General features: G+C 36.8%; 1 protein-coding gene across 5 annotated transcripts in view; it reads left to right on the top strand.

Moving 5' to 3' along the window:
* The window catches only part of LOC110830897 (cardioacceleratory peptide receptor), a 103,797-nt gene extending 95,566 nt beyond the window's left edge, over positions 1-8,231 (top strand). For 4 of the 5 annotated variants that reach the window (XM_022066282.2, XM_087355353.1, XM_087355355.1 and 1 more), the window contains exon 10: positions 6,781-8,231. In XM_022066282.2, coding sequence (XP_021921974.2) covers positions 6,781-6,994 — 214 coding nt within the window. In that variant the 3' untranslated portion in view covers positions 6,995-8,231. The remainder of the gene's footprint in view (positions 1-6,780) is intronic. The other variant, XM_087355356.1, reaches the window with a different exon arrangement.
* Positions 8,232-12,230: the final 3,999 nt, after the last annotated feature.

Here is a 12,230-nt window from a genome sequence, read left to right as displayed (position 1 = left end):
AGAACCTGTTATTGGATCCTGTTCTGAAACCGATCTGGTGAAAATCCTCATATCCAATTTTTTAAAGATCCATTTTAATATTATGTTTTCATGTGTTGCTATGTTGTCTTGACTTTTCATTTTTCCATACTACAGTTTCATATGCATTTTCCATCTCATTCTGCTCACATCATCCTTTTAATTGATCGCCTTAATATTTTGCAAAGAATATAAATTAGGAATCTCCTCGTCATGTGATTTTCTGCATCATCCTGTTGCCTACATTAGAGCAGTTACATCAAGAATTTTTGAAAATGGCTCTCGGTGTGTGAACTGCAGAAAGCAGAAATGTAGAATAAGATTTCTCCAACACTTTTCAAATCCTGTATCGATTGTGCAAGTAATTGTCTTTACGACTGGGCTAATAAAATTAGGTGCTAAAAGCTTTCGCAGCATATTTCTTGACAGTAGTTAAAAGTTAGCTATTATAAATAATGGATCTTTATTTTTTTCAGAGCGAGCACATTACGCTGTTCGACTTACTTGAAACGTTTTTTTGCTATGGCGTACAGCTAGTACAATTTTTATGGTGTGTTTTAGAAGTAAATATTAAGAAAATGTAGCCATATTAATAGTAGTTTAGGCCTGTTTCAAAAATTCTGGGAACGATTTGAATTATGCAGCTCGTATTCTGGTCACTCCTTATGTAAACCTATAACGATGTTATATTTTGCAGTTGAAACAATAACATGCTCTCTACGTCATATGAATGAAATTAAAATGAACGTGTAATAATAATTTTTCGCCCATGGAATAAGTAAACCGCAACTCTGTGGTGTCATTAACATGTTAAAAACTGTTACTCATCTGGTCAACAAATTCCCTGCGCTTGTGGAATTCTGAAAATTATTGCTGCGTTCACAAAGATTGAACCATATCCTGAGAGAGTTTAATCGACTCCCTCTCCTTAATATTTATTTTAATATTATCCTGTCACCTGTGACTGTATCTAATAAATTTCCTTCGGTATTTCCACACCAACATTTCGCTTGCTTTCGTCTTCTCAATGCGGGGTGCAGGCCCCGCCCATTTCACCTGTGATTTAATCACCATAATAAATAAAATCTGGATAAGGTGTATAAGGCACGAATCTCATTGTCTAATTTTTTCCGTCCTTTCTTAAGGATGGAGGAAATAAAGTAAGATTTTCGGGTTAATAACACTGAACTCGGCCATATTAAGGGGAAGTTAGGTTCTAAATTCCCTTTCGTCCAATGAATTTGATCCAACAACCATTGAGCCACGGTATGCTGAGACCATTATATGTGGATTATTGATGATTCTCTGAGAAATATGGCCCGAAATAAAGGTAGTCATTTCAGCTCTTTTATTGTGCTCGAGACTCACGGCTCTGCCTCGTGAAACACAAAGACCATGAAATTACTTGTTATATAGAGGGCAGGGAAAGGGTGAACTGCCATTACCAATATACTGAGTTTTACTGAGCGTTAATCGCTATTGAAAACAGCGCAAATTATAAAGTAGCTCAGAAAATGGTTTCCAAGTAAATATTAACAGATTCTTAATTCTAATGTATTTGACCGGATATGTCGTAGGTGGTTTATACCTGCTTGCACGTTAGTGGAATCAGGAGGTTCGTAACTGTTAGAACAGAAATCCGCCAATGGACGCTATTTCGATTCGCTTGAGTTGAATTCGTACAAACTGTTCCCTTACAATGCGTGGAAAAAGAATGAAAATTCTTGAAAATTGCCATATTATTGAAAAGAATTTAATACGTGGGTAACTGTTTTAAAATTCTCCAGAGTTTTAATTTATCTTGGCAAAAATAAAACGTGTCTGTCCATCCGTCATCTAAAACACCAATAATATAAAAATTAATTGACCGTAAAGTTTGAAACTTTTAAGCAGTTTTAGTCTAATGCAGCAACGCTCACTATAGGCTAATTCTGTGTTTCGACTCTGCATCACGTTACGGCGATTGTGAACTGTTTCCATTTCTCCAGGTTATGGACAATCATGTTTGTGTGAAAGGCGAACAAAAGTACGAGGCGTCTCTTTTCAGAAGTTTGCTGCCTTTGAGCAGAAGTGGAAGTTTATTGTCATAGTTGAATTTTCGAGACGTCTTAACGAGCTGTTTGCCTTTATTCCACTGAAAGTCGTTTGTGGGATGTAGGAATCTATTTTCCAGCCCTAGAATGTAACCTTATACACCCTAATAACAAGCCTTGCTAGTCGAAATCTAAGCATGCGCGCATTATACTCGTATATGACTTCCGTTTTTAAATTGAAATGCACTGTCCAGAAACAAAAACGTGTTAGTTGCGTATACTTATCGGTATTTTCCACACGGTTTCTGCTGTAATGTCTTTCCAGTAGTCCATTATTTGCTTGTAATAACTTCACTCAATTATTTACGTGCGTATTATCATATTATAGGATATTCAATAATAATATTTTTGTGGTTATAGCATTTGTTATGACACTTTTTTTCTTAGAATATACAATTTCTGATAAAAACTTACTTAATTACACTGAAATTATGAATAATTTAAATTAAATTAACACTTACGTAGAGATGAGTTTTAACTAAATCCACGGAGCAGAGTCCTTTAGAAATTGATAGTCTTCTATGGAAGTCATTACCATGTTGACAAGAGCTAGCCACTTGACTCTGTCCTGAGCCAGTCAATAGGGAGGCTTGTACACTTCTTCGCATTATCATTTCTTAACATTCTACACCAATATGGCCGCCATGCGAACTTGTGAGGTGGATGCAGCGTTAGCGTCATTGAATGTAGGATTTAAAATTTTAATTTTAACAGATCTTTGTACATCGTGGAATTTTCCCGAGTAATATTCGAGGCATCATATCGAATACGAAACTCCATGAGCTATAGAACCATTTTAAACGCGACGCTACACAGCGGAATCTCAAACCTCCGTCGGGATTTGAACTCCTTTACTCCATAAAATGTCAGTAGGTTTCATATTCTTGAAATATTTCTTTGAACACCCGGTTTTTTTATACAAAGTTTTTTTACGAGGCCTGTATTATCTTCTCCAGACAATCTGAATACTGGCACAGCTTCAAGTCTTGAAAAACTCTGCAAGTAACTTAGTTTTAAGACGAGATAATAGTCGTAAAGTTGTGTTGTGATTTGTGATGGTGGCTGTGATGGTAGAAACACAGAAGAAATAGCAAAACGTAAAAGATTTTATAAATAAAAGTGTGATTAAGATACACTGTGCAATGGTTTGTTTGTTTGTGATTGTGTGACGTTTCGAAAGGTTTAGATTTTTTAAAAGTTTGATTGGTAGTGTGATCTGTGTGACTGAGCCATGCGATGTTAGTTCAATCTTATTTTGAAATTCAACTTTGTCGAAGATCCAACATAACGGCAAATAGTGTCTGTACCTCTTTACGATTTTTCTACCAGTCACGTAACTAATCAAGACATTACCATATTTGATATCCGCTTTCCTTCACGAATAAACATATGACCTTAATTTACCAATTCGATAATCTATAAATTGCTTACAGGTAACTAACATATGTTATTATCAGACACACAGACGACTTTCTTGTGCACTTGATGCTCAGAAGATTATTGACGCTCGACATTACTACTGATATTAACTTAACAATTTCCTCTCTCTTGCTGTCTCTTGTTCATAAAACGCATCTTTTATGTGTTTTTTTGCCAACGAAGGTGATAAAGTGTCATGGAAGTCCACAGATATATGAAGACGTGGTACTCTTACCTAAATTAATTTCGATACGGAAATGTTTAATGGTATTTCTGCAATCCTTCCACCTTATATACGAGAGGGTCAACAGAAACCCATTATTTATCACAGTGACATTAAAATTTATGGGAGCGTCGCTGTGGAGATTAGTGAAACACTTAATATTCCTGACACTTTTTTTCGCTCGAGAAATATCACCCGGTACAAATCGCTTTGCAGCCAGGAATCGATCTGGAAGTGTTGATGAAGAGAAAATTCCTATGAGTTTGAAGTTTCCACAGCGTCGGAAATGTGGATTATGGTCTATTTGGTTGTGATGCCACGTAGTCTTTTAGATTGCCCCTTGGATTAATGTTTCTCCTGGCCTCACATTGTCTTTAGAGTACGTTTTTCGTCCCTTCCTTAACGCCATATTTAACATTTTAAGATTTCTTAAAAACGCTGGCAATTCTGAAGCACGCAATCTGTAAGAATCATTGCTTCTGTCGGGAATCGAACCATGAAGTCATTCACTTCAGAGACAGGGGTATTCTTGCTTATGCCGATGTAACCCGTAGTGAAATTACGCGGTTCCTGTAGGGTCCTTCATAGTAATATATTTTATTACAGTAAAAATTTCGTTTTTTTTGGGGGGGGGGGAGGCACCATATAAATGCTACCAGCGTCTTACTGTAGTTGTGTAAAAAAAGGTTGCATGCAGAAAATTTAATCTAGTTTTCTCTGAATGAGAATTCTTTCCCTGTCCTCCCGAGACAAAGAACGTAAGTTAAGGCAATCTTGTCGCCTATCTGTCCACGAGCAACTCGTGGTGCCTGTTCACTGGAACATAATCGATGCTATTAGTCAGAGAAGGAATCGATATTCTAGCCCCAGAGTTTTTTTATTGCCTCTAGCAAAGAAGATTGCAGCGCTCTTCAGCGACAGTGAGATGAAGATGTAAACACTGATGATGGATTAATTTATTTGCGACTCGAAAAACGAGATGTGATACTGTTATCAAAGTAAGTGGACGTGGAACAGAAATAATTAATAAATTCGACGCTTACGCTGTTAAAGAAGCAGCTTAAGGCATAATCAGGGATTACTTTATGTTTTAGTTGTTACTGAGGTATAGACTACTGATATTTTCAAACTTTTTATGCATTAGTGGAATGAAGGTAGTTCGAATTCTTTCATGATTGCTAGTCGGCTTATAGATCTGTAATTTCTTTAGCGGTAACGATGTTTTTGTGTTACCGGTCTCACTCACAAGCTGAAATTACCACACCAGCTTGTAGGTTCGGTAAAATGTCAGTTCATGAGATTGAGATTCTAACTCCATGGAGCAGTCTGTCTTCAAGAAGGCGATAGTCGCTCAGCTGGTCAAAAAATTCCCTCACACAGATGGAATTCGAAACCTCGTTGCTGTGTTCAACAGGACCAGCTTCTGAATAAAAAAAAATTCAGTCAGTCATTATTTCTTCAGAGGGCGTTTTAATGTTTCGTCTAGGTCTCTTCAGGTTTTTCGGCTACATTTTTCCATGTGTGCGCTATGCCCCGCCCACTCGAACTTCCTTAAGTTTATTACTCTAACAATCCCGTTATTTAATTTTCCTCCTATACAGATATAGTATTCAATATTTTGTTTTCAAACACATTTAATCAATGCGAAGGACGAAGTTGCCCATCCATATAAAGTAACACGTAATGTTCCAATTTTTTACTTTTAGGATTTTAGGTAGGAGACAGAAAAGTACGATTCTAAATTTCACGATAACAACAATTTCCCTAATTGAATCTGCTGTCATCTGATTTTTTGCTTCAGATTTAAGTAAAATATCACGATTGCACTAGATATCGCAATGGAAATGAAATACCGGTCTCTGGCTTGGCCGTATACGGACGTGTAATAACGAATCATCACGTCACGAAGATGAATGGGAAAATGGGGACAAAAATAATTTTTTTTGTTCGAATCAGCGTTTGACATCGAATCCAAAACCCTTTGATTATTCTACTATAACTACCACGGGAATGCGTAGGGATTCTGCTTGTGAAATTATTACTGTTTTCACAGGTTTTAATTTGTGAGATAGTATAGTTGCGTCATATTGTGATATTAATTAAAATAATTATTATATTTGTTTACATCGAATGCTCGATATGGAACATAAGATGATATTTTAATTATCTTATCTTACTATTTTATTGTGATTTGACGGTAAACAAATATAATAATTATTTTAGGTTTTAATTTATTATGCTACTAGAACTTGGCTGTAACAAAAATTGTACTGTCAATACCAGAAGGTTTAGCTTCGCTTCCCCGAGTCTTTACATTCACTTTCCATCCTCACATTGCCTCCCCTCCCCCTTGCAAGCGCAAGATCAATCCTAATGCTGTCCTCTCAACCCGGAACCAACGGGGGTTGTGCCACATTCGCTCGGCTGTATTTAGGGCACCAACGGGGTAGTCAGTGGTGCGGGGATGAGGGAAAAACAGTCTCCAACTACTCCTCCTGCAACCCCCCCCCCCCAGCGGCCCCAAGGATCTTATTGTAGATACCGAAGCCGATAGTTCCAGTTAGGGCACAGAACCAATGACCCCAAACCAGGAGTCAATGAACTGGTAAATTGTGTGATTGAGTTTGATGTGTACGTGCTTTGAGTTCTTAGAAGAAAAATCATACAAATTATACTGGAACATCTTGGAGCATATGGGGATATCGGGGAATTGAAAGTGTGTCGTGAAAATATATTTAAGAATAAGTTGTGATTCGGTTTGTTTAGTCTACAGCTCGATTAATTTATGGCAACCTCTGGATCGCGCGGGAGTGGAGGGAATATTTATGGGGAAAGGATGGCACTGGACTTTAACAAAAAATCTGTTTGGTAACAACTGTTAATTGCCACCGTAACCAGTGACGTAATTTCGTGCAGGATTTTTAATCTTGCCTTGGGTCACCGAGATCAGTGGTCTTCACAAAATTATATTAATGTTCGTGTAAGAAGTATCGCTGGAACGGTGTTGAGTTACAGTTGTTTTTGCAGGAAGATACCGCCGTTCAGCTGGGTGGCCGCGGGTCTCGTAGCCTGCTGCCCCACCACACAGCCACAGTCGCATCGCGACGCTGGTGACCACGCGCTGTTGGCTGCCAGCACTCACTGGTCGTCCCGGCGACGGAAGACACATCGGCCCCGACGCCCTCACATCGACGCTGTGGCCCGGGGAGCGGCGGTGGCAGCCGTCGTTACCATCGTCTAGCTTCATCAACGCGGAAGCTCGAACACGCTTCTCGTAAACTTAATTCACTTCGCGGTTTAGATTAAATTGCAAGGCCAGACATTTGTCGTCTTGACTTGGGCAACCACATCAATAATAGCAGTGCGGAATAATGACGTAAGTCACCATGTCGTGTGTCTTGTAATTTTGATCGTGTCAGTAATGCAGAATTTCAGTGTACACCTTGTAAAAAATTTTGTGCTTGCTGTAGTCCGTATTTTTGACAGGCGCGCGGCACATTAATATGTAAGTAATTATAATATATTTACAAAAAAATCAAACATGTTCACTTACATTACGTTATAACAACTTCGCAGATTCTTATAACTCGATCAATTCCCTGACGCTGTTGGTGAAGGGTTGTCATCTTTCTCAGATCTGGGACCACATTTATTTTTGTCGACTCGCGGGGACACAACGTTATTAATTAGGGCAATCTTTTCAAATGTAAAATGTTTTATAAAAGTGTTACTGACTACTGAAAAACATGCTCTCATGTTACTGAGTAATTGTGGTGTCAGAATAATCATCAATGTTATATTTTAACACTGCTTTTGTTTGATCGGCCCCTAGTTTCGATTCACGTACCGGAAACATTAACAGCGAGTGTTTTATAATACCAGATAAATTACAAATAAATCCACAAAATAAACTGGAAGGTCGCAGGTTCAGAACTTCTCTTGAGGGTAATGTCACTGGTTACTAAACTAGAGACAATCTTAAATTTGTTGTCGTCGTCAATATAATGCTTAAGTCTCTCTGGTGATTGGCGTTTCCTGTTCTCGTTTTATCGCTGATATTTTTGTTGGTCCCCTTACGAACCGAAATTCTTGCCAACATTCTAACGCAAGTAACACGGAATAAGCGTCCAGGTAGGCATCGTCTACGTAGGGAAAGCTGTGAATTCATGTGTGATGAAGTTTAGATGTTGCGACGATACCAAGACACCGGACTGTCCGAGAACCTTAGCCTCATCCCAAAACTCCGAAACGATGTGATATGTGTTTATTAAAAACAAAAATGCAATAAGCATGACGTAACGAACATTCTTTCCAGTATTTTATGTCAGTAATTGTTTCCCATAATGGATAAGTGGTTTATCTCTGTGTGACTGTGTAATTTATTTGTCTGAAGTGGTATTTATTGGGAAACGTGGTGTAAATTTATTTCAGTGTCTTATAAATGAGGTTGCTTGTGTTACTACACGCAACAGAGTCAATGATGTTTGTTCCTCGGCATTTTATTTTCATCTGAGCTCACTTCCTTTACCTGCATATTACCGTAGGTCCATGTGTCCCTGCGTTGTGAGGTCACATACCCTATTTCTTCGCACTGTTTCTTGCTGTTTATGAACTTTGACTCAGAAAGAGATATGTATTGCATTCCACGCCAATTATTTTGACAGATAACTTACGGTAGATTTCATGGCTTTGTAAACGGTTTGAAGTGTGCACTTTTAGTCTACGTGTGTTGATAACTACATCTACTTTCGAATTTAACAAATAGTAATTCGAAGGGGGGGGGGTTATTTATAAGAAATAATCTACCGCTTTTGTCGTAATAAATGCAATAAAAATGCGCGTTGTGTATTATTTGAGGTTTCAATGACTACAAGTACGAAGATGGTCGTCCTCTGGGTTGTTTCGCTGTGTAGCCTGGTAGAAATTTACCAACGTTTCAGAGGTCCTTGCTGCATTCATCTTCAGGTTGATGACTTCTACAACCCAGGATACGACCATCTTGAAAATACTCGTTATTTTGCGTCTCTTGTTTGTGTAAGATGAGGGTGAATTTGTAGATTTAATTATTTTTTTATTTTAGAATAAAAGACGCATATATTTTGGATCCTGCTTTATATCACCTTACATATATCTGGTTTTTTATAAGAACTGCTTAAGTTAATACTAAGTCACGTATGACTCTTACCTACCACCAAAGGTATCGGCCTATGCGTATTAATAAACACTATGATGGATGATTAATAGAAAACGATTCGATCAGTTCTACCCGTAGGTAATGGTTTATTTTCACTACGAATATGAACGTATTTTTAAAAAGTCCAAAAATTTCAAGATGAATTTTCTAATTCGAATGCAGATTAGTTTACACTTTACTAGGTCTACATAAATCCATAAATTACCTGTTTTTCTTTTGGATAAATGTCATGAAACCTTCTCCTTTTACTGCAATTTAACAAACGAAAATACGCTTTTATTGCGATGTTCAGACGTTTTAGAGAGGGCGTCCGGATGCAGGAGAAGTGAGCTTTGGGCCCTTAAATACGACTCTGTCTGCAACTAAAATATGTCCTCGCTTCCTGTCTTGAGCTAGGACAATCAGTTTTACAACACGTGACTTGCTTCTTTAAAAATAATTTTTCTTATAAACTTTCCACAAGATTTTCCAAAAAATATTGTACTCTATTTATCATTGTTCCTGTGTTGACGTCATAAGGCTGATTGTCGTAATCTGACCATTAGTTTTAATAAGTTTTAGAGTCATTGAAACCCGTTTTTGATGGGTCATGGCCTCTCTCTCTCATACGGGCAGACCTCTGGCAGAGATTGCACGTAAAAGGATTAGTCATGTCTTCGTTCACTGTGGTGTAATAGGTCACACTGCAGGGTCAGTCAGTCACCGCGTGAAGATGAGGATTACGTGTTGTGAGACTGTTTAAATACGTCGAATGGGTAATATTTTGTTCCGTTCAGCTGTATCTTATCAAACAATTTTCCCTATCATACACTTCTTTCGGTTCCAGCAGTAGGACATTATGTAAATTATTTTTATATACGTACAGTAAATTTCGGCTGTAAATTCGCTATCTTGGTAACACAAACTTAAGAACTCTAATAAATATGATTGGATGATATGTTACAAGGAAATGATACCCGATATTAAACTTAGATCGTGTATAATATTTTAAGCGTAAGAAATAACTTTGGCTTATTCTTCGAACCAAAAATCTATTCGCTCTATCATCTCAAGGGTTGTCTGGAAGATAAAAATGTTTTTGTCTTACAAATTACATCTAGAACACAAAATGCACTGAATGCGTATGACGTAAATGTGACAAAATAAGAAATTTCAGAGACGTGCTGATACCACGACGACAAAAGGATTTTTGTTTTAAATAGCGATGGGTGTATCCAGGACGAATCTAATCCGTGTTAGATATGGTATAAAATACAGTACAACTTGTTAAATGTGTGTTCTTGGATAAGAGAATTTAACTGTCTCCCAAGTGAAATATAGCTAAATCTTTTGTGACTCTTAAAGTTGGAGACGTGTCGTGTGCGTTTGTAGATAAGAGACCGGAGGAAATTAACTTCGTAGTGAAGAACAAAGGATCTAAAATGATTTACTATCTTGGTCCTCTTTCAAATTTTCTTTGTTTTCTTTTGAAACTAAAAGTGAATACTGGTGAGTTAAAATGCAGTGATACATTTTAAATTGGCGAGAGATTGTAAGCCGTCGTGGCAAACCGTCACGTTGTGTTTCCCAGGGCACTGAAGAGAGAATTGTCTCGAAGACGGTACACGGTGTTTCAAAATGTTTACATTCGCAATATTATTAAAATTGATTAATCTTTACACTAATGTAAAAAAAATCTTCAAAGAATGAGGATACATATATTTCAGTTATCTCTCTTACACTAAAATGTAAAATCAGATCACACGTATTTTTACCGGATGCTAGTACAATTCCAGCCCTATAAGCTACAAATTCACATGAAATACAGAAATCAGAATAAAAGTACAATTCATATTTATAAATATCTGGAGATAAAAGACACACTTTTACAAATTACACTGTCGTGTGTCACAAACGTGGTTGTCGACTGCGGTTATCGAGAAGAAAAGTAACGTTTTAAGATTAAGACACTCTCTACTGTACCAAAGATCTCAGGTTCGAGGTTCGAATTGGTGCTATAATCAAGTAATTATCTACAGCATTAATTCATAAAGAGGCACACAGTTCTGATAATCATAGATCCCGTTTCCTGACTACAAATGTTGCAGTCTTTAAGTTGTTGGCGTAGCCTACGTGTTACAAGCAAAATCCAAATTTGTTTAGTCTTTGCAAATAGCTGTCAAATCACGACAGGCAAGTTTCAAAAGTAATGGTGAGGCCAAAATATTTCAGACACTGCCAATTCAGCGCCAAGCAACTGAAGCCTATGCTTCTCCTTAGTATTTGGTTCAGTCGAATTCGAAATGGAAATGGAGTGTTTTTTTGCATTAATGTTTATTATAAATAATTAATTTAACAATTGTAATTTACAGCAATAGCACTCCTTTAATTATTTACGATTTTAAATTCATTTATATGTTTTAAATATAATATATATTATTTAAATCTTGTCCGTCTAATCACAAATTCTTATTAAATATTAAAATATTACAATAATTAACATTTAAAATATTTAAAATATTAAATGATGTTCTTTATCGAAATATTCGATTTATATTAGACCATCATTTTTCACGACATGTTTCAGTTCCTAAAAGAACTATCTTCAGGTGTATATAATTATATAAAGATTCAAATCAATAATAACTTAAATACAATTTCTTAAATACAATTTCTATATATTATTTTAGCGTACATTTTTATCAGATGTTTATCAGATATTAAACGATGTTCTTTTCCAGATTTTATTCCATTTTAATAACATATTCGATGTTGTTCTGTATATGTACATCATGCTCAATATGACTTTAGTGTGGGTGAACGTTTTTGTTGTTTTTGTATCAGCCAGAAATGAAAGTTGTAGAGGAGTTACATCTGTCTAGAAGTATTGCCGTGTTTAAATATAATATTTTGAAACGCACCGTAATTTTTTCGCTATGCGTACGTTTCTTAATTTTCGAATGGGTGTTGCATGTTGTCGCTTTAAGTCTCTTACCGGCATCGAGAACCACGCATATAACTCTGATGATTTTCAACATTATAATTGCAAATATGATGGGCCTACATGCTTCTCATAACTCACAGGCTTCAGGCCGAATTCTGTCTGGTTCGTGCATTTGTTTGGTACAACAGTTCGAAATGAACACTATCCAAGATGTATGTATGATAATTATAATTATCTCGAAATCCTCTCATCAGGTGGTCGATACCGAATTAGGAAGACAGTAGAGTTCTGCCGCGGTTTACCTCTTGCACCGTCTGCTGTGACAAGCAGAACGTGCTTCCAAAAATGGACGCCATACGA

The sequence above is a fragment of the Zootermopsis nevadensis genome, unplaced genomic scaffold, assembly GCF_977971745.1.
Source record: "Zootermopsis nevadensis isolate Lab colony 2312 unplaced genomic scaffold, Znev_1.0 Znev_ptg000024l, whole genome shotgun sequence".
In the NCBI taxonomy this organism is placed as follows: domain Eukaryota; kingdom Metazoa; phylum Arthropoda; class Insecta; order Blattodea; family Termopsidae; genus Zootermopsis; species Zootermopsis nevadensis.
The sequence above is the reverse complement of the archived record's forward strand: the minus strand, read 5'-3'. Positions and strand labels throughout refer to the sequence as shown.